The 27,021-nt window shown below is 55.0% G+C and overlaps 1 protein-coding gene across 1 annotated transcript; it reads left to right on the top strand.

Moving 5' to 3' along the window:
• The first annotated feature begins 447 nt into the window (after positions 1-447).
• Positions 448-26,059, top strand: TMC3 (transmembrane channel like 3). Its single transcript, XM_032341947.1, has 19 exons — positions 448-1,014; positions 3,617-3,723; positions 4,476-4,574; positions 4,679-4,821; positions 6,138-6,285; positions 7,121-7,164; positions 9,156-9,303; positions 10,603-10,712; positions 12,592-12,670; positions 13,733-13,978; positions 14,839-14,967; positions 15,235-15,302; positions 16,518-16,646; positions 19,638-19,748; positions 20,435-20,557; positions 21,189-21,267; positions 22,331-22,373; positions 23,684-23,939; positions 25,191-26,059. The coding sequence occupies exons 1-19, from the start codon at positions 969-971 to the stop codon at positions 26,032-26,034; spliced, it is 2,952 nt and encodes a 983-aa protein (XP_032197838.1). The 5' UTR covers positions 448-968; the 3' UTR covers positions 26,035-26,059.
• Positions 26,060-27,021: the final 962 nt, after the last annotated feature.

Raw genomic sequence — 27,021 nt, 5'->3', positions numbered from 1 at the left:
CACTAGGGGCATGGCTAGGTCTGAGCTGGGTCTGGAATTCGGCTCAGAGGATGAGCAGTTGCGCCGTCTGATAAAACTCGAACAGCTTCTCATTTACAAGCAGCCGTTCCGGCCTGAGCAGACACATTCCCGAAGGACAGTATCACGCACGTCTGCCTCAGGACCACGTGGCGTCTCTGGGTTCAGAATGCTGTAATCACATTTGCGAGCTTTCCTTCGGCAATGAGATCATTGGCTTTCAACACGAACCCAGATTGTTTGTGTGTTAAGAACGAGCAGCCCGCCAGTACTGTGGGGAGCTGACCCGGGGAGGGCACATTCTGCTTTATTCTCCTTGGAGGAAAAAGAAAGAAAAATAAGGATTTTGAACTCTTGGCAAATGCATCTTAAACACACAAGATGAATTTCCAGAGCTCACCGCTGGCAGCAGTGGCCAGGAGTGAGGGTGGGAGACAGACACGGTCGCAAGACGGGAGGCACACGAGGGTCTCTCATTCAGCAACTGTTCTAGACTCCTTGTCCCCCAAACAAGGCACTGTGATCCCGGGGTGGGGGGCAGTTTGCTGGTCACACAGATTCCTGGACCCCACTCCTGGAGCGGGGTCAAATGGGTGCATTGGGACATTATTCCTCAAGCAATTTCGGGCACTTATTTTCGTGCCCGGAGCAGAAACGGGAGGAATAAGGCAGGTGCGACCCTGGAGCGTGAGCCTCGTACAGTCAGCACAGCTCAGAGCCTGAAGCAGGGCCTCCTGCACAGAGGAGAGGAGGAGGCTGCTTTGGCCCTCGTATTGCCCAGAGTCCTGCAGAGGCGTGATTGAAGGCATCAGACAGTGTGTGGGAGCCCGTACTCCACTCGGGACCTTAGCATCCCAGGGTCACTGCCGCGTGGACCGCTGTGAAGTTCTCTAACCCTGCTCTCTCCTTTTCAGCTCTGGCGGAAGTTTGCACGTCTGGCCTGTAACTTCATGGTCATCTTCATTCCCTGGGAAATGAGGATAAAGAAAATTGAGAGTAAGTGTGGGCGCTCGGAGGAGTGTGGCGGGGATGGGGTGCCCGCGGCCTGAGAAGGAGGGGCCGGGCGTCCCGGTGCCCGCAAGGCGCCACGGGGGCCATGCAGACATGATGTGGAGCGCGGCTGGATGTGGGACCGTGGGAGATGGAAGACATCTGTCCCACCGCGGCCGGCAGGACGGCAGCAGCCCCACATCCCTGCGGCTCTGCTGTCCCGGCCTTTCCTTCCGAAGTCGACCCGGCGCGGACCCCAAAGCATCAGCTGAGAAACCGTAGGAGAGTGGGAGGGTCTTGTGTGAGCCACGGCCAAGCAAACCCGCAGCAGTCCGCGTTTTCTCAGACGCAGTAAGGTCAGCTCCGAGAGCATGTTCGGAGAAATAAGTAAGTCACGTTCACAGCGTAGTCACGAACGTGTACACACAGCACATACCTCATAACGCACAGGGAATGAGGCCAGGGATAAACCCAACAGTGAGCCTACAGTGAAGAAAACTGGAAAACTGGGCCACGGGCTGTTTAAAAAAACCTGTGAAGAGACACAGGAGGACGTAAGATTGGAAGAGGTGGATTCCCTCAGTTTGTAAGTTTCATGCAATTCCAGGAGAAATCTCGTGTCAATTTTTTGTTCTCCGTGAAATGATCGATCACGGAAGAAGCCCATCCAAAAGACTCACCTAAAAAAAAAAAAATCTTTTTACAAAGAAAAACACAAATGAACTTGCATAAGAAATGTTCAAATACATTGTAAACCCTAGAGCCGTGGAAAGTGGAGCGCAGCATCAGAGATGGTTCTGGAACAGGTGGTTTCTCTGTTGGAGTGAAACCCTTCACCGTGAGGCTCTGAGCTGTTACAGGAGATAGGGAGCCGCTCGGAATTACAAGAAACGATAGAGCACGGAAGGCGACCCTGTCTGAGAGAGGACAAGAGGACATCACCAAGGAAAGGAGCACTGTGTTTAGTGACCTGTAGAAGAAATCGTGCATACCTAGAACAACAAAGCGAAAAGCCCACAAACGGGGAGAACACAATTTTCAGCATTTCAATGGAAGTTAGCAGTTTTTTTTTTTTTTTTTCCTACACCGTGGGTGGGAATGCACATTGCAACGGGCATTTCTAGGGGAAAGGTACCATTTGTAACCAAAGCCTTCCTAATGTTTGTACTCTTTGATGAAACCCTCCCACTCCCTAACAACCAGAAAGAGGAGAGCCACAGCAAAAGCAGCACGCCAGGACCCAGTGGGTGCCCCACCCAGATTTCCTGGCTGGTCAGGCTGTTCCTGGCTGCGCTGGGTGTCAATGCTGTGACTCACCGCTGTCCCCTTTCCTGGAGAATGGTCCTGGGCTTGCACTGTTGCAGCAGTTGGGCTCACATCACCTGCCCTGCCTCCCGGGGGGGCCGAGGGAGGACCTAGACGGAGGGAGGGCCTGAGCAAGGGGGAGTCCAGTCGGGTTCCTCGTGCAAGGTGGACCAACTGTGTTGTGCAATTTGCCTTCTGGGATTCCCCAGGGATCTGGAGAAGCCAGGTCCTCGCAGAGACCACAACCTTGCACCCACCCTGACCCTTCAGCTCTCCCCCTGCACCTGCCTGCCCCTTCCTCCCTCCCGCCCCCCTCCCCACTCCCTTTCTCCAGAGTGGGGTCCCTCCCTTAGGCTCTGCTTCTAGGAAACCTGCCCTTGGAGGGAAATTATTTATTGCAGACTTATTTCCCCTAGTGAATCCCCTACCTAGCGAAAAGTCAGAGGCTTAAGTCTCAAGCAGGTTAAATAAATTATGGAAAATCCAGTTGAATAAACAATAAAATTTATTTTATAGAATATTTTTTGCATGAGAAAATACGTACAATATATTAAAAACTCAAGATACATATTGTAGAGAGACACTGATTTTATACCCAAGATCTATACATACAGAATAAGAATGGGGGGGCACACTAAAAGTTTACTAGAAAGTCATTCTAGTAGTGGTTTTAAGTTAGTGGGCTCAGAATAGGTAAGTTTTGGTTTTCCTTGTGATGCTTTGCATTTTTCTAGTTATTATGATAAACATAAGCTAAATTTGAAGTAAAAATTCAAGAGGTATCTTTTTCTAAGGATGGTACAAATCACCCACGTTCTCATCTAATGTCATTTGGTCTCGAATACGCTTTCTTTGTTTTATTTATTTATTTATTTTAAATATATATATTTTTAATTTATTTGACAGACAGAGATCACAAGTAGGCAGAGAGGCAGGCAGAGAGAGAGAGGAGGAAGCAGGCTCCCCGCTGAGCAGAGAGCCCGATGCGGGACTCGATCCCAGGACCCTGAAGATCAGGACCTGAGCTGAAGGACGTGACCTGAGCTGTGTCATAAGGGAAATGATTATTTGTGTGCTTATACGTGGAAAGCCTCATGAGCCTCTTGACCCCCCATAAATGACTATTTGGGGGGATCACCCCGATTGGTACAATCACGGCGTTCTCCGTCTTTGTCCTGATACACAAAGGATCGCAGGGCTGCGGTACAGAGAACTTTGCTCTTTGCGGATTTTATACTGTTCATTCCGTTGTTGCCGCGTTTCACTGTTCTTATCGTCCGGCCTTTTTTTTTTTTTTTTTTAGGTCATTTTGGATCTGGTGTTGCCTCCTACTTCATATTCCTCAGATGGTTGTTCGGAATTAATATTGTGCTGACGATAATGACAGGCGCTTTTATTGTCATTCCAGAGGTAAGAACGAGTTGGGGGAAAGTAAGGAGGCCCTTTCGTTCGAAACGTGCAGCCTCGTAAAGCGATCGCCCCCACCATCCTCATGGAAAGGATGACCCATGCATTCAAGCAGGACACAGCTGACCTCTTCCGTGAAGGGCCGGGTAGCGAAGAGGGGAGGCTTTGGGTCCCACCCGCGCTGTCCCCCGTGCAGCATGAAACATGATACACGAGCTCATGATGGTGTCTGTGTTCCCGTCGAATTTTATTTACGGATATTTACGGATACGGGTTTGACTGTCACATCATTCCTAAGTGTCCCGATGTGTTCTTCTGCTTTTGATTTTTTTTTTCCAACCCATTAAAAATGCAAAAACGATTCTTAGCTCTTGGGCCGCGCAAGAGGAGGTGATAGGCGGAGTCTGGCAACCGGGCCAGCTCGCCGGCACCGTGATAACACGGAAGCCGCTTCTCAGCTAAGCTTCGTCCTCACGAAATAAATGGGGCTATTTCTCATGCAGAAACCCAGTGACCTCAGAAAGCCGCCTGTAGAAGCCCAGTGAGAGGACTCCCAGGAGGGCTGATCAAGCAGGAAGCTCGGCCCACGCAGGATGACTGTGCCCTCAGTGAGGATCTAGCAGAAAGGCAGCCGCTAGAGACCCGGGCCATGCAGGGCGTTCCCAGGACGTGGGGATCTGGGCATCCGCCGCCCCTTTTCTTCTGGTCCCCTCCCCGCCCCAGAGGATCACAGGACATCCTGTTTTCTCTGCCAGCTCATCGCAGGCCAGCCCTTCGGAAGCACGGCCCGCAAGACCATCCCCAAGGAGCACGTGGCGGCTGCACAGGACCTGGACACCGTCTGGTCCCTGGGGGTGAGGCTGAGGCTTGGCCGGGCTCTCGTCTCCAGGGAGGGCTGACCGGGCGGCGAAGTTCCGGAAGCCGGGGCGGGAGGTGACGCCGGGCGCTCTCTTGGCAGGGTTACCTGCAGTACTCCGTGCTCTTCTACGGCTACTACGGCAGGGAGCGACGGATCGGAAGGGCTGGTTACCGGCTGCCCTTGGCTTACTTCCTGGTGGGGATGGCCGTCTTTGCTTACAGCTTCATCATCCTCTTGAGAAAGTACGGCTACTCCGCCTCCCTCCGTATGCCAGGGACGGTATGAGGGATCGCAGTCCGGTCGGTGATGGGTACGGGTCAGCCGTAGCTGGACCCATTCTGCAGATGAGGAGACCGAGGCTAAAAGAGATATGCTCATTTTAACCGACACGTATCCAACGTTCACTGCTTTGTGCCAGGTTCTGGGTCGGGTCTGGAGAGACAAGAATCACATGGGCTTGGCAGCTAGCGTAATTTCAGGAGATTTAGTCCTTACGCTCACAGAGACAGGAACAGCGTGGTCTCAGTGACCAGAGGCTGCAGAGAGCAAAACGCGGTCCTTCAACTGTACGTATGCCTGCAACCTAGCTACAAGCCCTGCAAAGGCCAAGCTTATCTGTGCCGTGATGGGGTTTGCACAGCCAGTTTCTCACCGAGAGGAGGCACAGCGGGTGGAAAACAGAGTGGCTGGGGGCCAGGGCTCAGGCACCATCCCCACACGTTCCGGGCTTCTATATTAGAGTTGGTTAATTGCACAGATGGGCAGGCTCTGAGCCGGGGGAACGCAGCCCTCCCTGCCTGTTGCACCTGCTGCTTCTGTCTGCTTCCTGGGTGTCTCCATCACCCGCCCCGTGGGGCATCTTAGCCCAGTGCACATACAAGTGCTTGGGGTAAAAAAAAAGACCATTAGCATCGTCATCCCCATCAAACCACAAAATTCCAAGGAGGTACACGGGGTCCTGGGGGCCTTTGGTTCACAAGAAGCTTTCTCAATTAGCTTCTGTGGGGGGGTCTCAACACCCCACCTGCAAGACAGACCGTTTGCTACTGTTACAGTTTAGGGACAGATGGAGGCAGGCTCAGGACAAAGAACTATGGAGGGAGAAGATAACCAGGGAGAGACCGTCTGAAAGACGGGGAGCTTCCACCCGAAGGGGGTGCAGAGCCCTGCCTTCTGGTGCATCTGAGCAGCACCACGGGCTGGAGGGACCCGGCTGGCGCCCTGAGGTGGCGTTGCTGCCCCTCCACGGGCAGGGCCTCCAGGAAGCTCCAGGAGAGTTTGATTTCACAACCAGGCTGCACGGCGATGGGACGGACTGGACCCCCCAACCCCGGGCGCACACAACTCAGGGACCTCCTGGCCACCACAGCATCGAGTCTGCTTGTCAAATGGGCTTACCCCACAACCGTCCAGTGCCGTATTCCCCATGAGGGGGGCTGAACCCAGCCCGCTCAGTCTCCTTCACACCAGGGCCCTGCAAGGATGGGTGGCAGCTCCGGGCAGACAGGACCCAGCCCGACCCTGCTCTCACGCTCCCGGCCCGGCCCCTCTTTCACAGGATGGCTAAGAACTCCCGCACCAGCCTGGCCAGTGCCTCCAGTGAGGACTACACCTTCTGCTGGCGGGTGTTCTGTGCCTGGGATTACCTCATCGGCAACCCAGAGGCCGCTGAGAGCAAGACCGCGGCCGTCGTGAACAGCATCAGGGTGAGTGGGCACCATGGTGGGACGGGGTTATCAGGGCTCCTGCCACCACGCCGTGGCCCTCACTGTGGAGCCACAGGGCCGCTGCAGGCATCAGCAGTCCTCCCCGCCGGCGCTCCCTGGGCAGGGCACTACCAATCCCATGGAGCACAGGAGGAGACACTGAAAAACTCCTTCTTTTAATTCTTTCACTCTGCCCCCCTAAAATTTCAATTGGTGTATTTTGACACTTTGCATAATGGGTTGGGACCATATCACAGGTAACTTGTAGGAGACGGACACACGTAACATGCTGGGGACGTGAGCTTTACCTTTAACTCTGAGGACGAGGTCACCAGACACACCGGGGACGTGGGTCTCCTGAGCAGCACAGACTGCTAAATGCTGCCCCTTTGAGGGAAAAAAAATCTAGATTGTTTCACTTATATAAATGACGCGCCCTTTCTCCTCCTCTGCCCAAGCCCCGATTTCTTCTGCATCCACTTATCGTTAGGCGAAACACTGATGTCAATAAAAGTCTCAATTCAAAATAATAAATCATGGGCGCCTGGGTGGCTCAGTGGGTTAAGCCGCTGCCTTCGGCTCAGGTCATGATCTCAGGGTCCTAGGATCGAGCCCCGCATCGGGCTCTCTGCTCAGCCGGGGAGCCTGCTTCCCCACCTCCCTCTGCCTGCCTCTCTGCCTGCTTGTGATCTCTGTCTCTGTCAAATAAATAAATAAAATCTTTAAAAATGATAATAATAATAATAATAAATCATGCCTTACCGTGCAATATTTCTGAAGATTAATGCTCAATGGCAAGGCTAAGCGTTTACTTCGGTTGTGTCTTTTCTTAAAGGAGGCAATCCTGGAGGAGCAAGAAAAGAAGAAAAGCAAAAACCTGTATGTACGAACCCTCCCTCCCTTCGTTCGCTGACGCGCTCTTTTAGTTCAGTGTAAAACTTACCAGGCGATCTCCGCCTCGTCCCGCACATTGTCAGGCAGCTTGCTTTCTCCTTCAATCGGTCGTTCTAGTAAGGTGATACGTGGGAAGCCGGTAAAGGCTAGAGAGCGGTCCTCGGGACTGGTTCCTCCCTCCGTCCATCGACGGACGACAGTGCGAGAGCTCTGAAGCTGACCGACTTCTTTCACTTAGATGATAAAAGAGGTATTTGGGGCGCCAATTTCTAGTTTGCTGAATGAAGCAAAAGTACTTTATTTAGCAACAGAGCCTTGAGGGCGTAAGACACAAGTAGCATCCAGTTCTTGCTGACAAGCCTTCCAAGGTGATGTCTCCGACCTGAACTCCTGCTCCGGGATCTGAGGACCGCCTTGGTGTGGCGAGTCCCTTCCGCAAGAGAGTCGATGACGCGGAAGGGCCGTTCCCTGGAAGGGACGGTGGCCTGTCCTCATGGGATGGCCACGTCTGCCCTCTGAGGTTCTCACTGGTTCTTTACCCCCGGATCAGTTCCCGTGATGCAGAACCTGATTGAGCAAGACAGCGGACATGGGGCGAGGGGGCGTGAGGAAGCAGGGTGTGGGACCGGAAGGACTCTCCATAGGGACACGGATGAGGGTCTCCAGTTCCCCTTTGATCATTAGCTCCCATGACCTGGGAAAGTTCCCTGGCCTTTCCAGGCCCTAGTCCTCCCCCGTGAAATGAGGGTGGGCTCCAGCCGTGCTTCTCAGAGGGCGGAAGGGAAACGCGGACCCGAGTGCACGACCTGCCTGACCCTACCCATGGCAGCGTGGTTGGGGACAGGAAGGAGTGAGGAATCCCCGGCATGGGATTAATGGTCCTCGCTGTCGCTCCGAATTTCCATCTCCGGGCACCGATTCTTTAGGTAAAACTCTCCCCAGAGAGACCAGGTGATGCTTATCTCTTCCTTTGGGAGTGAGCTTCCTCCTTGAAAAGAGAAAGGCCCAAGAGTCACGTAGAGAGACGTCATGACCAGTCCAAGGTCACCCAGAAGATAGACTTGGGTTCTGCGGGCAGGATGGTACATGTCTGCTGTGCCCTTCAGATCCTCCTGCCCCACCTGTTCCTCTAGTCCCTGCTGCCCGGGGGGCCCATGCACAGGTCCCCGGCACCCCTGACCCGTACCTGTTGCCCCGGGACACCCACCAAACCCCCATCAGCCCCGTCAGTGCGCACGCATGCAAATCAGGGCGGCAAGGGCAATGCGGGGGTTCGTGCTGAGGGAGGCGCCCTTGACCAGTAGGGACGGGAGGGATGACCAAAGCCTCCCTGCTTCTCCGTGGACGGAGATGAAGCTGTCGCTCCCTCAGAAGGCCCTGCCGTTGCCTCCAGCCGGGGCCGTGTCCACCACACACCCTTGTCCGGACCCCTCCTCCCCCTGTCTGGCCCCTAGACCTTGTGGGATCGTGTCCCAAATATAGTACTTGCACACAGGCCGTTGCCTGAGGCTCCGCTTGAGGGGAAACCCAATGTAAGATGTCCTAAAGGCCAGCTGGTTGGTGTCCGTGAGATTTCCCCAGCGTGAGGAAGGACAGGGCAAGCCCCGGTTCCAGCTCAGGAGCCCGCTCGTCTGGACCACAGCTCTGATGCGCGCGTACGCGGTGGGCCTGTCCTGGGCGCCGAGCCTGCAACAGCAGCCCCCGCCCCCGCGTGAATCTGTGTACGGCGCAGGTTCATGGCGCCAGCTTCAAGTCCGACCCGCGGTAGCTGGTCAGATTTTAAGCGGCTGCGGCTCCCTGAGGAAATGAGGAGTTTGGACCCGGGTAGAGGAGGGGGTGGTAGGGAAAAGCACAGACCCTTGGGGGCCGAGGATTCCCGCGACAGCAGGCAGGTCCCGTCGCTACCTGGCATCCGTGCGTCTCGGGGTCCTGAGTGCAGCCCGGCGGACCCGTGCTCCCGCTGCCTGTCCCCGCAGGGCGGTGACCATCTGCCTGAGGGTCGTTGCCAACATCCTGGTGCTTCTCTCGCTCGCGGGGAGCATCTACCTGATCTACTTCGTGGTGGACCGGTCTCAGAAGCTGGAGCAGTCCAGGAAGGAGCTGACGCTCTGGGAGAAGAACGAGGTACCCGCCCTGCGCCCCCACGTGCGCTCCCAGAGCGATGTGAGAGCTGCCCACCCTCTCTTTCATGTTGTGTCGAAGGGCGGGGGCTAGCTAGACTTGTCTCCCTGGAAGGACTGAGTCCTCTGCTCCTAGAGCATGAACTACAAGGGCTTTGAGCCAGAGGGACGACTCCAAGACCTGGCTGACCTGTTTTACTGGTCCCGATCGGGAAGGTTCTCGTACAACATGACCCTCAGCACTCATCCCACTGCTTGTCTTTGGGTCTTGCCGATGGCTTGGTTGTTCTCCCACGGTGCCTTTCCAGAAATAGACTTCACCTGCTATAGTGCCTGGACAGTTTCCACGGCACGTGCCACAGATGACCGTGGGCCAGCTCTCGGACACTTAAGTTGTTTCTGTTTTTCTGAATTACAAACAATGCTTCCCAAACCACGTTGGTTTGCTAAAAGAGCTCTTCCCTTTGTTTATGGGACTATCCCCACGACGGAAAGTGGCCAAGAGGAGAGTTGGGAACAGTCTTACAATTCTTAATATTTGCAATAAGACGGCTGTGCTCACTTTTCCTGCAAAGATCTGAAAGGCAGACAGACCAAGGAGGCCAGCTCGCTGCCCACGGAGGTGGGAAGGAGCGTCCTTCATGAAATTTGTAAAGCAAAGCGTGTAGGGGACATGATGCTTGTTTATCCCCAACGTACGGTGGTTGTTCAGAATCTGAGGCCATGTTAGGTTGCCTTTTCCCAGACCTCCTTGTATTTCATGCCAGTTAGGTGGTTCATATGAGGACGTGCTCGTGTGTCTGCAGATAGGTCAGGGTCTTAAGGGCCTATCCAGGAATTCTGTCTTTCTTCAGCTCACGCCTCCCAGTTTCGGGCAAAATGTCCTCTTTCAGTTACCGGAAGGGCAGACACACCAGAGCCAGGAATAATCCTCTCGATAACTCTCTTCCACGCACAGGAAGAATATCCCACCCCCCCTCGGCCCGCCCCCTTCCCTGTGTGTAACAGTTGGGGTCCCTCCGTCTGCCACCTGAAGTGAGCGGGACGGCAGGGCGGTCGGGGAGATGGGGCCGGACCGCTCCTCCTGAATCCCAGCAGCCGGTGGGAGCCTCTCGGATTCCGGATGGTTTCCGCCAGGACGAAGTGGCGGGGGCCTCCGGGCAACAGCTGACTGGCTGTTTGGGGGTTTGGGGGAGGTTTTCTGTGCCGCCCTCGGAGCGCCCGCTGACCAGGAAGCCGGCATGAGGGAGGGCAGGGCAGGCCGCGAGGCGGGGACTCAGGTGGGCACGCACGCTCTGGGCAGGTGAGCGTGGTGGTGTCCCTGGTCACCATGCTGGCGCCATCGGCCTTCGACCTCATCGCCGCCCTGGAGATGTACCACCCGCGAACCACGCTGCGTTTCCAGCTGGCAAGGTGAGACCACCCCATGGGAGATACCCATGGTGGGACCCCTGTGTGTCCGCCGCACCCCCCCCCGGGAACCCACACCCCTCGAGAGCCAGGCTTGCCCCGCAGCCCCCCAGACCTCACACGGAGCTTCCCTCAGGATGCACCGCAGGGATGACAGGAAAGCAGGATGCGGCAGGAGAGAAGGGGAGAAGGAAGATGGCCGGGGGTGGGGGAGAGGAGTGGTCGCAGGAGGGACCGGGCAGCAGGTGGCGCTGGCGGGCCCACGGGATGGCCTGAAAGGGGCCCAGGGAAATCCGTCCACCAGTGGCAGTGGCCCTGTCCCTCACAACTTTATTTACAGAAACGGGGAAGGCTAGCGTTTGGCCTGGAGGCTGCCGTTGGCCCCTCCCTGAAATCCAACCGTCATTTCAAAGGCAGGAAAACAGGACTAGAAAGAGCCAGGGGTCTGCGGAAGCCCCCGCCCTGGGTGGCTCCGGGCTGAGATTCTGGCCAGCCCCAACTGGGCTCCGCACCACCTTGACCTGCGGGAGAGCGTCTTCCTCCTCTCCTCCCTCACCAGCAGACGTGGGAGGATCAGTTCTGTGACTTGTTCTAAGGGCGACCCAATCACACAGACTCCTCTCGACATTCACGTCTAAAACTGGAGAAACGGAGGCATCAAGAGACGTGCCCCCGACGACTGAGGACTCATTCTAAGCCAGACGTACTATTTTAGTTCCATTAAGTTCCATTTAGTCCACCCGCCGCTCGTGTCCCCTTCTGTCCAAGACAGTGAGGACCAGAGCAATGGGAGAGCTGGGCAGGGGGTGGCGGGGGGGCGGGCATCAGGGAGCATTTCTAAGCACACGCCCAGGGCTCAGGGACCCCGAATGCAGAGATGGGCAGGTCCCTGCTGGGTGTGCAGGGAGTCACGGGGAGAGCCGGGGCCGGCCGCAGCAGTGCCCCCGATGCCCTCTGCTCACTCCTACACAGGTGTCGGCCCTGGCCCTCTGGAACGTCAGGACCTGTGGGCACCAGGGGCCACACAAAGCTTCACCTTGGAGTCTTGTCCTTGGGATAAAGCTGCTCTCTCGTTGTCCTCCACCTGTATTGGTTTCCTGACTCCCTAAGTTTGCACTTAGTGTCCGTGGGGGGGCTGTTGGTGAACCTGCACTGTCCATTCCCAACTCACTGTCCCAGACATGTTTCTAGTAAGATGCAAGCTACGTCCTGGGAAACTCTGGGATGCTTCCAAAGCCTTCCCGCCCCGGGGAGACGGTAGCAAGTCTTGGCCTGCTGACCAGCGGCTCCCACCGACTCACAGCTGTCCGCAGCCCCCCTGCCCGCTAAGCCTGCATTTCAGAAGCAGACTTCAAGATCCTGGAAATGTGTCTGCCTCTTGCAAACTGTGCAGACCTGAGAGGTTGCCCTGCACGCCCCCTGCCCCCATGTTTCAATCTCGTCCGTCCACGGGGGTTGTCCTCACGTGTGCCTCCCAGAGCCGTGAGGGTCAAATGAGATCCTGCCTGGAAAATCACTTCTGCCACCGGAAATCAAGGGAAGAGCCGAGGCTGCTGCCGTAGTGCCCGGCATCCTCAGCAAACCCTTTTGCTCTGACAAAGTGATTTTAAAATGCTGAGCTGAGCATGGACTGCAGCGGGATCTTGGGGGAAGGCTAGAACGGGGTGTCCAGACCCCATCCAGCCTGAGGGTAACAGAACGGGTTCTGGGATTATGTATTTTTTAAATGCCCCCCACCCCACCATGATTCTGAAGGAAACCAAGTGTGGTGGCCGCCGCTGGCTTAGCAGGACCCTGAGAGTACCCCCTCGACGGGTGGCACATGTGTCCCCCAGGGCTCTCCCACGTGGTCTTGTCTCTCCAAGCGGGCTTGTGCTTTCAGGGTCCTGGTGCTGTACCTGGGGAACCTCTACAGCCTGATCATCGCGCTCCTGGACAAAGTCAACAGCATGAGCCCCGAGGTGAGCGCTCCCCAGCCCCGCGGCCACACACGAGGGCACGTGTGCACGCACCCACACCCACACAGGTACATGCACGTTCACATGCACACACATGGACACGCATACACGCCAGGGCCAGCCTTGTGGGCGTCCTCACAGCTCATAATCATGCTCCACACATCACGTTCCAAACTCAACTCAGCTGCAGTGGTCTCGACGTGAGGAGAGGAGTGTCAGCCCCGCTTCCAAGGTAAAGAAACCAAGGCCGGGGTTTAGGGTGAGTGAGTGACCCTGCTGGGATGAGAACCGGGGTGGGGGGGTCTCCGGAGTCCATTGGTGGGTGAGGCACCGCTCCGTTCCCAACAGCACCAGGGGGACAAAGTGTCCGCAGTGATCACCGGTGATCCGAGGACAGGAGGCAGGCTGTGGGAGTCTTTTAGCAAACTGGGAGAAAATGAGCGCTGGTGGGAACAGCTCGGAGTGGATCCCCCATCCCACCCCGCACGGGTTTCGGCTCCCATCCTAGGGAAAAGCGCCCGGCCTGTGAGCGCATCCCACGTGGCGGGGGCGGGGCAGGGAGGGAGGAGCCGGGGGTTCCCAGGGGTCTCGGTCCACGCCGCTCTGCGCCCGAGCGTCCCCTCCCAGAGGCTCACAGGGCAGAAGAGGCGGTGCACAGGGCAGTTTTGTATCCGGGTGTCACACAGCTGGGTCTCACTGCCGCCCCCTGGCAGAACCCCCTGCAGTGGTTCCCCTCCACCGGGCTGAGCTTCAGCCTCTGCGTTTGTGATGAGGGGTGATGGGTCGGACCCGAGGCACTTGTAAGGACAGGGAGAACCAGCAGGTGTTAACCTAGTGTCCCCGACATTCTCTAGGGACCGACAAATGCTGTCCGTCAGGACCCTGTGTTCATGGTCAGAGACAGCTGCAAAGTGACCATCCGCCGAGCGGAGACAGAAAGATCCAGTGAGCACGACAGAAAGGGGCAGAGAGAGGTTGCTCCCAAGCAAGGCAGAGGTGCCCTCGGTGGCTGGGAAGTTTGCGAATATGTGGACAGCCTTTTTTCCTTTCTCTGTCCTCCCACAGGAAGCTGGCACCCCAAATAACACGAGCCGCTGGACAGATCTCATCACCTTCTCTGCCACCAGGACGGCCCCTGAAGAAGAGACATGGTCCACACCCGGGCCAGGGCCGGGGCTCCCGAGGCACAGCACGTGGGCCCCTGAAGAGACCAGCATTCCAGCTCCCACCTTGCCCTTCTCTGAGGCCAACAAGACCAGCGTCTACACCCAGCGTCCGCAAGACCAGTGCTGGGAGACCTACGTCGGGCAGGTGGCTCCCTTTTCTGCCTTACAAGGCACTTCCCTCCACCCCCATCATCCTTAATTCGGGAAGGTCGTCATCTCTGTTTTGTAGAAAAGGAAGATAATATCCGGTAATGGTTTATGGTTTCCCCAGATGAAGAGTGACCTTCGGCACAAGGGCCCGCAAAGTGTGAACGACATGTTGGCCCTGGTTTTTGTTTTGTTTTGTTTTGTTTTGTTTTATTTATTTATTTATTTGGGGGGGGGCGGGAGCAAGCGGGGACAGAGGCCAAGCCAGGGGGAGAGAATCCCAAGCAGACTCTGTGCTGAGCAGGGAGCCTGATGTGGGGCTCGATCCCGGGACCCTGAGATCATGACCTGAGCAGAAATCAAGAGTCAGACGCTCACCCGACTGAGCGCCCCAGGGACCCCTGCCGGCCCTGTTTTAAGAGCTTAGTCCTCATGAGAATCTGAGCATCCTCCTCACAGGCACAAATGGGGAAACTGAGGCACAAAAGGGGACGTGAGGACACAGACGGGAGCACAAGGAAGGTCTGAGCCCAGGCACCTGCTCCAGACCCTGTGTCTGAGCGGCTCTGCCTTCCGCCTTCCACACGGGATCTCGTGCAGAGAATCTCTGCCCCTGAACTGGAACCACTGACCCCGCGTGGTCTCCGGTGGCTCGGGCTCTCTCCTGGTTTCATGTAAAGTTGGCCTCAGACATCAAAATTCAGTTCAAATTAACAAATATTTACTGAGCCCCCGTGATGTGCCAGACGTGAAGACGCCGCGGGTGAGACCGTGGAATTGGCAGAGGGGGCCCCGCAGGAAGGTGGGGGGGACGGTGGCGAGCGGGACGTGGGGGCGCTGAGGCTGCTGTGTGTCCAGGAGATGCTGAAGCTTTCCATCATCGACATGCTGTTCACCGTGGCCAGCACGCTGCTCATAGACTTCTTCCGAGGACTCTTCGTCCGGCACTTGAGCGACTACTGGTGTTGGGACCTGGAAAGCAAGTTTGTGAGTGAGATGCGCAGTTCCCCCCACCACCCACCCCGGGGGACCTTCAGACGGCTGGATCCCCTCCCCCCTTTGCTGACACAGCTGAAACTCAGGCGGGAGCGGGGGAGGGGGCACAGAGCTGAGTCTTCTCGTTCTGACCCTGCTTCCTGGGGCGATCTCTCCGTGGCTGTGGGAGCAAAGGGTCCTCTGCCTGGGACTATCAGCACCTGGTTTGTGCAAAGAACCCCGGACCCTTTCTTTGATGCAGTTCATTTTCTCTTGTAGCCTGAATACGGGGAATTCAAAATAGCCGAGAACGTGTTACATTTAGTCTACAACCAGGGAATGATCTGGTAGGTACCGAAGCTGCTTCTTACCTCAGCTTGCGTCTCATCTGGGCTAAGATTTTGATTTACTTGGTCTGGACGGGACATGCCTGTAGTCAAGCCATAAGAATTAGGGAGGACGTACACTGTTCCTAAGGAAACCATTTGCTTGCATAATAATTTAGTAATGGCTTTCCGAGCATTTTGAGGAAAGGAACAATGAAAGAAATAATATGGGTTTAAGCCACTATAGGTCATATCCCCCCCCAACCTTTTTTTTTTTTTAATGAAAATAAAATCTTTATTTTCAGTTATTACCCAACAATAAGAGAAAGTTAGGTTCACAGTTTTAGCTCTTGACACAAAGTGAACTAGGAAGCAAATTTACATCCATCAGATACAACTAATGGACCAACTTTTTAAAGTTCAGGCTATCTTGAAAGCTTGCAACACACCAGATATTGCTGTATTCTCTAGTGACAGAATGCCAGCAATGGCTGACACTAAGTAGAACTTGTGACGTGTTTTTAATAGAAGGTGTTTTCTATATGTTGCTAAAAATCAAGGTTTACATACATGTTACATGCCCAGAAACAAGGTAAGATACTCAAAAGTCAAAGTCAAAAGGAATCATTCAAATAATCATTCTGAGTAAGAATCATTCAGAAGCTTCTAAGCTTAGACCCTCCCCAGAAGCTTATTCGAATGATTCCTGTTAGAGGCACGTCCCATCTATGGTTATCATGGTTCTCTTTTATTATGAATTATTATGAGTTTGTTAATTTCCTACTGTGCCTAAGTTACACACACAACGTTATCATAGGCACGTAAGTGTGCACAGGGAGAAGCAGCTTTGGCTCTGTTTTTCCGGGCATCCCCCCCTGGGGTCTTGGAACAAACCCCATAGGAAAGGGGGCACTGTTGTACCATTTTGTAAACACAAAAAATGCCAATATCCTCTTCGGATTTCTTTCCACTAGCGAGAACAGGTAGGAGGTCAGTCTGCTGTGAGTGGGTTGACATAGGCGGACTCTCAGACGGGCTGGGGCGGGGGAGACGCAGGGGCGGAGGGAGAGACGAGCTCGGGGTGCCGGGCAAGGGGACCCCGGCTGGAGGGCTGGGGCCGCACACCTGTCTGGGGCTTCTCTAGCTCTTCAGGCCTAGGGAGGGAACCCCAGAGTCGCAGACGCACGGTGGGCGGGAGGAGGCCGGACGCTAGCCCGCCTCCCTCTGCGGCTGTAGGATGGGGGCTTTCTTCTCCCCCTGCCTCCCGGCGTTCAACGTCCTCAAGCTGATCGGCCTCATGTACCTGCGGAGCTGGGCTGTGCTGACCTGCAACGTGCCGCACCAGCAAGTGTTCCGGGCCTCCAGGTAGCGGGGACCCCGTCCGCCCCGGCCAGGGAACCTAGGCCATGTGCACCCTCCTCACCTGCCAGGCGGGCTCCGGCACGGGGCTCTCCCAGTGGCCTGCCCCCCCCCCCATGTTATCCCTTCCAGAAGCCACTCCAGTGCCCACCCTCGGATTGAATCATGACCCCCCTTTTTATTTTTTCCAACTTTCTACTGGTTTAATAACCATTTAGAAAATGCACGAGGAATGAACGTCCATCAGGATATTCACAAACCAAAGATTGTAACCAGCGTCCAGATCAAGACATGAAGCAAGAATAAGCCCCAGAGGCCCCCCTTGGCTCAATTCCACAAGTACCAATTCCCTTTTTTTTTAAAGAGATTTTTAAGCTTTTTTTTTTTTTAATTTTATTTATTTATTTTGACAGAGAGAGAGAGAGAGACAGAGAGAGAGAGCACAAGCAGGAGGTCTGAGCAGCAGGCAGAGGGAGAAGCAGTTCCCCACCCCCAGCAGGGAGCCGGATGCGGGGCTCAATCCCACGACCCCGGCATCATGAGAGCCCAAGGCAGACACTTCACTGACGGAGCCCCACAGGCGCCCCGGAAGAGATTTTTAAACTATAGTAGTATACAGTATACAATTCTATGTTTAAAAAGTTGAGTCATAATAAAATAGACCTTTTCATGCAAAACTAAAAGCTGCCAAGATGACTCATGGGGGAAACTAGGAAGATTAAGGATCTTGGAAATAGACGGGAAAGAGAAACATCTCCCCAAAGCCTTCAGCTTTACAGTGTTTTACAAACAAGTTTCTCAAATTTCTAAGTAACCCTTATTTCTGATCTTCATAAGCAGTTTTTTAAAGCCCAGAAAGGGAGGTGAGGAGAATCGAAATGGGATTGAGACTATTAAAAAATGAGGCTATTAAATTAAAATTTGATTGAGACTATGAAAGAATAAGACTATTTAAAAAAATCAACTTTGAATGAGGACTGCCTCCTAACCTATGTGCCCGTGCTACTATCCTATACAAATCACTCCTAAAAACACCGTAGATTTATTGTCTCACAATGCTATTTCATCTATCAGGTTTGGAATTTAACTCTTCGTAACCACCTGGCCCTCACTCTTGAGGACTGAGGACCACTCCGATGTAAATGTAGCTTTCCAAAAGATGCTCTTTGCAGGGCACGCGACACACTGAGTAAGAGATTGTTAAAGTATGGCTTTCCCTGAAGAATAAAATAGTTCAAATTTATATTCGTTCCAAAAAAAAGTCTACAGCTTCTTTTCCATAATTGTAGAAATCTAGCAAGGGTTTCTTTCTTCCTTCCTTCCTTTCTTTCTTTCTTTTTCTTTCTTTCTTATTTTCAGAAGTTCTGAGTATCTAGCTAAAGCAGCCAGGTCTGTCTTCTCAAAGATCACAGAGTCATGACCAACTTCTAAAGGTATTAACGGTCCGAGGTTCTTTCCCATACTTAAATGCCGGCGCGCACACTCTGGGCCCTTACGTCCCAAGCTTCTCCGCCTCAGCGTTCTGTTGGGGAGACTCAGCTAATGAAGGAAGACCCCCCCAGTGTCCGTATCCACCCCCCTCCTGGTGGGTGCATGGGTCGCTCGCTATCACAGATAGCGCTGCCTTGACCACGCTCCTCAGCGTCTCTGCTGGGAACACACTTGGGGTACAGCTGCCGGCTCGGAGCATGCACGTGCTAAACTCCCCACACAGGCCCAGAAAGGTCCTCAGAGTGGTCACGCCTTGTGTCCCCTCTCCCAGCATCGTGGGAGCGTCTCGGATGTCCCACAACCTTGTCAGCACTTGTTCTTTTCTGTGTTTTCCTTTGAGCCACTCTGGTGAACTTGTAACACAGTTTGAACACGTTGGCTAGAGCCCCGTTGCTTTCTTTGGATGTAAGAGCTACTTAGGCGGCTTTATTTACATTGGTGGCTTTCAAACTTCGGACCATGAACTACCTACGTGACAATGTATCTGGTGACCAGGACACACATTCAGGCATACACTCGTACATATATGTATATTTATATGTTTTTATATGTCTCGCACATACATGCATGCATATATTTTATGTGTACACACACATACACACACACACACACACACACACGAATCCGGATAACTGTGGATACACACCCTGTCCGTGTACACACTATGTGTGCCCACCTACCGCGCTCCTCATACTTACATGTATGTGTAGGACACAGAGAAAGGTTTCACAAATGAACAATCAGTGTTCACCTGCTTACTCCCTTATACGAGCTCTGATATTTTCTATTCGCTTCTAGGCCAGTCTCTTTCACTAAAGAGAGAGAGACACAGAGCAGCAAAGGGCGCTAGCTGACCATCTCTACACTGACCGCTCATGTCCTCTTTCCAGAGCCGTGTGCAGGGCCTCGCACACTGAACAGACCAGAGCCGTCCTCGGGGACGCCCCGCGGGGGCCAAGCTCCCTGATACCAGCGTAGCGCTCAGGGCCCAGGGCTTAATCAGGCAGAACAGTCACCCTGAGCAGCCAGGACCAGAAAGGATAAGAAACTGGGCACAAGCCACATCCCAGTGCGAGAGCCAGGAGTCGCCCCAGAGGACCCTAACTGTCCTTAGACACAGGAGGCAAGTTCAAGGCTGGGAACACGACGGGGCAACCATCAGGCAGGGACGCAGGTGGACGGAGGAAAGGCGCTAAGATTTTTCGATGAGTCGAGCTCATTCGGGGAGGACCGAGGGCCCGCCACTCTCTCGGTTTGAGGGGGCAGGTGCTCGGCCAGCGCGGAGCAGAGGACCGGGCAGGGCTGGACCGCCTACGAAGTCCTTCTGGGCGCCCAGTTCTAGTTCACGAAGCTCCCCACGACCTCATGACAGACCCTCTGTAGGTAACCGCGGGAGGAGTTCTCTGTGCATAGTCAGAGCTACGGCTCCGGGGTCGGTCGTCCGGGCATGTGGGTCCTCGACCACAGGCCACGGAGGGGACTCAGCCCGCGGCGGTTCCTCTGCAGATCCAACAACTTCTACCTGGCGATGCTCCTGTTCATGCTCTTCCTCTGCATGTTGCCAACCGTCTTTGCGATCGTGCGCTACAAGCCGTCCCTGAACTGCGGGCCCTTCAGGTGAGTTATTTTGGATCCTTCTGCTCCTCCTGGAGCGACGGCCAGCTCTAGGAGAAGGGCCCCCGCACACAGATGAACTCTCCTCCCGACCGACAGAATGCGTCCGCAGCAGAGAAAGTTCTCGAACCCACAGACCAGGGCTCCTGCCTCGAGAGCAGGCGGCCGTCAGAGAGGCGCTCCTCGGGGCTCATCCTGCAAAGCGGGAGCTCCGCTAAAAGCAGCAGGGGCTGGGGCAGAGCTCCTGGGCTGTGGAGAAATTCCGGCTGGGCACCGTTTCCCTTCCAGAACTCGGGAAGCTTTTACTAAAAGATAACCTAGGTCGCTTTTGATACATTATTTCTCAAATGGCATCAAGGCAGCGAGTTCTAGACTCTCTCCTCCTAGCGTTTGCTTCAGGTCAGTTTCAAAACTACATACGACATTGGGAGGCTGGGTTTTATACAGCATCAAACACACGCACACACCGGGATCACGGACGCCCCCGTCAAACCTGGTGTTAATCGGACAATCAGCTCCTAGAAGATCTCCTTAGGGGCCTTACGTATCCTTCCCGTGGGGGTGGGGGGGTGCCCTGCCTCTGCACCTGACCTTGAGGGCTGGACCTCCAGCCCCGTGGCTGTTTGGTGACGGCTTTGCGGCACCCTCCCGCCCAGAGTGATCCAGTCTGGGTTTTGCCTTTCTCACAGTGGACAGGAGAAAATGTACGACATCGTGTCAGAAACGATCGAGGACTTCCCCGCGTGGTTTGGCTCCGTGGTGGGCTACGTCAGCAGTCCCGTCGTTATCCTGCCCGCCGTGCTCTTGCTTTTGTGAGTACCGCCCACGGCCTCCTGGCCTGCTCCGGCCAACAGAGGAGCACTGCTTTCCAGTCATTCCAGAAAACCAACGAGCTCATCGCAAAGTCGTGTACTGAGCCTCATGATACAGGCGGGGACTGGATCACACAGTAGCCAGGGAGGTCTGGGGTCCTGATTCGTCAGTCGTGTATGGGCGATCACTGGGACCACAGTGATGGGGCTGCTTGTCATCACCATTGTCCTGTCTGACTGAAGTTAAAATAATCTCGAGAAGGGGTTTCACAGAGCAGCTGGGTAGCTTCTGCTTGTTTTCGACTTAGAAGCAATGCAGCAGGGAGCAGGTCCAGCACTCCTAGTGCGATGCTCTGTAAAACCTCTCCCCCTGTCCCTACCCTGGCCTCGTCCTTATGACCCTGCTGATGTCCAGGTCAGGGGATGTCACTGGGGAAACCAAGAAGCTTTCCTTCTAGAGCAGCACTCTCCTGATGCTGGCCAGCTTGAGCACTCGCTCATACCTCCCTCCCCGGCAGCAGGGTGGGAGGTGGTGGGGACCCCTGGCTCCTGCCCACCAGCCTGGCAGGGAGCGTGCCCTGAGCCCCAACCCCGGGGAAGGGGCTCACTCTTGGCCCGTGCTCTCTTCCAGCATGCTCATCTACTACCTCCAGAGCATCGCAAGGTCCTTAAAACTCAGCAACCAGCAGCTACGAATGCAGATCCAAAACGCAAGTATCACATCATCTTTGCTTTGTCCCGTGTGAGGGCCACACGGCAGGTCTGGCCAGCAAGGGAATGCAGGTGAGGTCCCGTTTTCAAATCACTGGTCGTACCCAGGGAACATAAGGCCATGCCTGCCCCAGGTTCCCCAGAGTTATTTCTAAGAACACCCAAGGACATCTCCCATCCGCCCAGGAACTAGCGGAGTCCAGCTTTTCCTACCCCAGGACCCTTGCTGATGCCCTGAGCACTTTGATGCCCTCTTGTGGCTGCACCAAGGCTTTAGGGCATGGCAGGCAGGGGTAAAAGTGGGCTTCCCAGGCCTGTGTCAACCTGGACATCTGAGCCCACTCTGCTTGGACCCAAAGACACACCTCTCTCATGGCTTAGACTCTGGTAATCATTATCTTATCTCCCATCTGGGACTTCGCTCTTGGAATGGTCAGAGGGAGACCGACAGGTCCAGTCTCTGCACACCGCGGGGGGCCCCTCCACCCTACCCCAGGCCAGGACGGGGACAAGGGAGGCACCTGTCCTTGGGCTCGCACTGACCCTGCCCCACATGCCTGAGAGTGGGTGCGACCCTTTTCTCACCCCAGTCCCAGAACCCCGTGCAAGAAGAGATGCCTTTTTCAGTTCTTGTAAGCATAGCTCCATGAATAATCAATTCACATAAAGAAACAGTTCCAGAAGCAATCAGAGAAGAAATGGATTTGGAGCTGCGAAGGGCATTTTTGGGGAAACATACATTTTCCATGTTGTCGATCTATACTTTCTCTTTTGTGTCACAAAGTTTCGGCAGAGTCTAAACATGGTCTAAAAACAAACCTTGCAAACAAACAAACAAAAACTTCCTAGGTAAAACGTCAGCTCTGGGTTTGAGCATTTACTTATTCAAGTAGCAGGTCCGAGTCCGGAGTACGCCTTCCCCTAGTGACAGCAGGTGTAGGGTCATGGCCTACGACAGGAGGGATGACATAATGCCCCCTCCCCACTGTCCACCCAAGATTAGTATTATTATGTCTTCCTGCTAAACCCAAAACAAACGTACACTTATCATTTGTATTTTAGGCCAGATCTGAAGATAAGAAGAAGGCTGCCCAAATGGTAGAAGGTAAGTATAAGCGAAGACATCAGGTGTCTCGGTCATGCCTGTGTTTAAAACTGCGGCAGCTTACGGTACACCACCAATGGTGAACCGTGGTTGTCACAGTTAACCAGGCACAATAAAATAAAATCTACGGTTTAATAAATATTGGTTTAAATATTGGTTTAAATGGACAAGTTTTACATCATATTCAGGCCTGTGAATAACACCAAAACATGTCTGTAAAGAGAAGGAACTTTTGAGGTAGAAACCCAAAAATCTGGAGAAAACCCCCAAGAACACCCTTGCTCACGTTTGTCTACTTCTCAGTGGCCGTTTCTTCCTGGCAAGACGCCTTCCCCAGGTCTCTACCCCAGGGTCCAGCCTCCGGAGGGCACGCCCCTCGGGTCCCCTGTGGCAGGGCGATGCCTGATGGACACGCCCAGCCACCCACCCACGGACACACCTGCTCTCCTATTCCCCAGCAGCACCTGGAGAAACTTGCTCCCACCCAGGCTCCTTGAGGGAAGAGGAAAGAGCCTCGTGGAGAAAGAAGGAAAAAGGGCTCGTGTGGCCAGAAGGGAGGCAAGCGTGCAGGGATAGCTCGAGGGAAACTGCCCCTCCCTGGGGGCCACTCCGAGACCACGTCATATACGGAGCTGGAAAGAGCAGCCGGCAACGTTAAAATGACCGACTGCCTCATTTTATGAGCTAATGGGAAGGGGGGCATGGAGGGGAGGCCTGCGTTGGAGCCACACAGACCAAGGGTTAGGTTTGCCCCACCCCCTAGCAGGAAGGCAGCCTCCGCACAGAAAGGGACTAGAGCTCACGCCATCAAACCCCACTGAGAGTCATAGGACATAGTCAAGTTCAGCTCATGTTGTCTTCAAACCCAAGCATCTCCGGGACCTCTCTTGGGATGGCAGGACCATTGTCCGATGGTACTTACCTTAATTCGGTCTACATGTCCTCTCGGAATGCTCCGTGAACCGCTTCCAAAAATAATCGCAATTGTCCCATCGGCTTTAATAGATACCTGGGACAGATCAACCATCAGAGCCCCAAAGCTGGGGAACGACTCACTTTCTCTCTAGGGGGCATTCAATGGTGCATGAGTAAAGCCTCGGGGTTCATGTGAGTCCACGCTGGCTTCCTGTTCCAACTGACCGTGAAGAAATGATTTGAGTGGCCGAATGCTCGTTGCCCGTGGGAGGGGCGTCTCTGCAAAGCTCGCGTGATTGTTTGCAGACCCAGCAGCTGGACGTCAGCCCGCGCCGGCCGCCCGGTCAGCTTGAGCGTGTCACCCCCTCTTCTCCCACCCCACCCTCTCCCTGCAGCCCGGATCCAAACCCAAGAAGAAAGCATCAAGAGGCTTCCAAAGGAGAGTGACCTCAGCCTCCAGCTGTCCTCGGCTTACTCGGGGACGCCCCAAAGCAACGGCATCCTGGTCAACGCAGGCTCCTCCAGCAGCAAGAGTGGCAGGATGGAGACCGGCACCCCGGGCACACCCCCGAGTCCCCGGCCAGGCCTCAGGAGCCCCAGCTCGCCTCTTCCTGGCACCTTCAAGCCCAGGCCGGAGCAGGACCCTAACAGGTGAGCCGACCCTCAGCAAAGCAGAAAACCCGCCTCCCTGGCTGAGACACCTGTCGTGGAGGGCCCAGGGCCATAGAGCTCGGGATAAAGAGCCTTTAGGGATTTGAGGGCCTCGGTGGTTTTGGGGGGGCCGGGGTCATCGAATTCCAATTCTGCCAGAAAGCCCCCCGGGGCCAGCTGCTCCTGAGAAGAAATGGGGGAACACAGAGCGTGTCCAAGTCCAATGGGGCAGTCTGCTTCCTAGACCTTCTGCCAGATAACCTCCGGGCAAACATTCCTGCCCACCTAGGGTGTGTATTTCTTTAGCCCAAGGGGGGAGGGGAATGCTTTTTGTAATTGTTTTGTCTTTTATTTTTTAACTTCACAATGGCTGTATTATTGCCAAGATCTTTTATATTTTATATATTTTATTTTATTTTATATATTTTATTTTATATATTTACATATTTTATATATTTATTTTATATATTTTATTATATTTTATATATTTATATTTTATATTTTAATTCTAGACTGTCCGAGTTGACGGCAGGATCAGCCTGCCGTGATCGGACACGGGGTGTGTTGTCTCGGCCTTACTTGCCTGTTAAGACAGCAGCGAAACCCTGGATCTCCTTCACGGAGGAGGGGCTTCTGGAAGGATGCAGGTCCCCTAACCTGCCTGGAGAACTGGATCTCAGTTTAACACAGAGAAGGCCACACAGATAAGATACAGGTGGATGGAGGGTTGGCGTTCCGTTCTGGCTTTTTTGTTAAAGCCGACGGCTAGGTTAACAAAGGCTTGGAAAGCTTGCTGTAGGAGGGTTATCTTTGTATATCTGTGGGGCCTTGACACAGAGGGATTCCATTCTGGTGGCTGGGCCCCAGGCCGGCCGCGTCTGAGCCGCTGGACAGCTGGGCGCCTGGCCGAGGGGGTGAGGGGCGACACTCCTAACAGGTTTTCCACACATCAGTCCCGCTACGTGCTCCAGGATGAAAGGGGGCTCCCTCGCGAATTATATTAGCACACCCTCCGTGGAGGGTCACTGGGCACACCATTCCGTGAAGGGCTCTAAGAATTCCAGGAGTAAAGACATCTGTGTAGCCGCGTCCCCAAACCCTCCTGAGTGCCACCTGCAGAACCTGTGCTAACACTTAGGAACGTGGGTCAGGGAACACGCAGAGAGCGCCACTGCCCTCGCTCACTGCACGCAGGAGGCCCGGGGCTCAGAGGGTACCGAGGGCACGGGAGACTCACCCCCTGCCTTACAGGTGTCTGTGTGGTCAGAGTGCGAGGGCAGGTGACCGGCGCAAGAACAGGTCCTACTCCCCGGGGACGCGGGCGAAGCACATGGAAGATGTCTACTCACAGCCCCTTTGCCGAAGAGACTTCCAGCAGATCGACCCCCCTCTTCGTGGAGTGGAGCTCTCGGCCGCCGTGCCGCGTGATCCCAGGTCCCGTGCCCCCAGATACTACATTGTTAATGAACGAGACTCTCGCCAAAAAACCCATCCCACTTTCTGGCCAGAGAGACGTTTCAGGATGGAAGCCTCAGGGGACATCGTGGCGATGTGCCCCAGGACCCCGCGACCAGGTGTGTCCTGGGCCCACCAGCAGGGGCCCTCTCCGCTGCTGAGTGAAGAAGAGGAGGGTGTCCTGAGGAGGGAGCTGGTCCATCGGTCTCTCCACCCCCTGTCCCTAAGAAGCCTCCAAGGCGCTCCTCATTTTTATGTCGGCGACAGGTCAGAAGGTCAGAGCCCGGCTCCTGAGCGCCAGGGAAGGCCGCACTTCAGGTCCCTGGATGATGGCTTTGGGGCTCCACTAGACAGGCCCATGGCTGGGCACAAGAAGCCGCGCTCCCGCAATCTCCAGTCCACACAGCACCCCCCGATGGTCAGGGGCAAGCCTGAGATTGAGCCATCCCTCTCTGAATCCGATTCCATGTCGGCGGCGTCCAGCAGCGACCAGCAGACCAGCGGCAATGACCGGCACCTCCAGATCGCCCCCGGCCAGCCCAGATTCCCCAGGTCCGTGAGCCCGCCGGGCGGGAGGAAGGCCGTCTCCAGGCAGGAGCTGATCGTGGATCTGAATGACTTGATTTGTTCCAACGTCTAGGGGCGTCTTCTGGTGTCGCGGTCACCGCCCGCGTGGTCTGACACCATGTGCTCCCAGGCCTTCTGGAAGGAGACGCAAACACACAGCCCCGAGATAGGACCACAGCTCCCCCTTCTCCAGCAAGTGCCTGCCAGGGAGCTGCGTCCGGCGGGTTCTTTGTGACCAATGCCTCTGGAACATGAGGCTGTCCGTTCTAAAACATCCGTCCCCTGCCTCCATTCCGGGTGACCACAAATCACAGGCAAGTCGGACCCCACTCATGAAAACGGATGGCAGAGGCCCCTTCCGAGATGTCCGCGCCCACCTTCATCCCAGGTGTGCTTTGTTTGGACCATCCTGCCTGGGACTCAGTCCTCCCCAGTAAGCACCCGCGACCCAAGTGCCCGCCCTTCAAGGTCTCACAGGGCTTTGTTAGTTCCCATGGATAATCGGTTTGGGGGATGACAGCAGTAACTAAAACTGGGGAGCTGCTTATACTGGCTGCGTGCACGTCGTGTTAATGAGTCAGGACAGTCGGATCCCTGAGGTTTACTAGTTCCTTGAACTGGGAAGGACGGGATTCAAGCTGGTTTCAGGCTTGGCTGGACCTGGGGGTCCAACGCCTTCAGGATCCTCTGCCTTCCCCTGTCAGCTCTCCTCGTCTGCTGCCCTCAGACTTCCTCCGGGTGGGAGGAGGAAGAGGAATGCATAGCCGCAGAGAACGGCAGGTCTATGCCACGCAGCCGACGAGCCCGGGGAAGAGCGGAGGGGTCCCGCCTCACCTGGCGCAGTCTTCACCCGTCATGGCTGGAGCCCCTCCCGCCGGCGCTGGGCAGGGTTCTGCAGGAGCGTGGGAGGGTCTGCCGCGGTCAACTGAAGGGCACCCCCTTATTCCCATCTCCAGGATCCCTCTTCCTGCTGTAAACTGTGTCTTTCCCGTTTTCTCTCCTTCACCAGCCCGAGTGCTTGCGGAACAAAGTGCCCGTTTGTTCCTTTCTGCGCCCCCAG

The sequence above is a fragment of the Mustela erminea genome, chromosome 5, assembly GCF_009829155.1.
Source record: "Mustela erminea isolate mMusErm1 chromosome 5, mMusErm1.Pri, whole genome shotgun sequence".
Lineage (NCBI taxonomy): Eukaryota > Metazoa > Chordata > Mammalia > Carnivora > Mustelidae > Mustela > Mustela erminea.
Note: the sequence above shows the minus strand (reverse complement) of the source record. Positions and strands in the feature narration are given on the sequence as shown.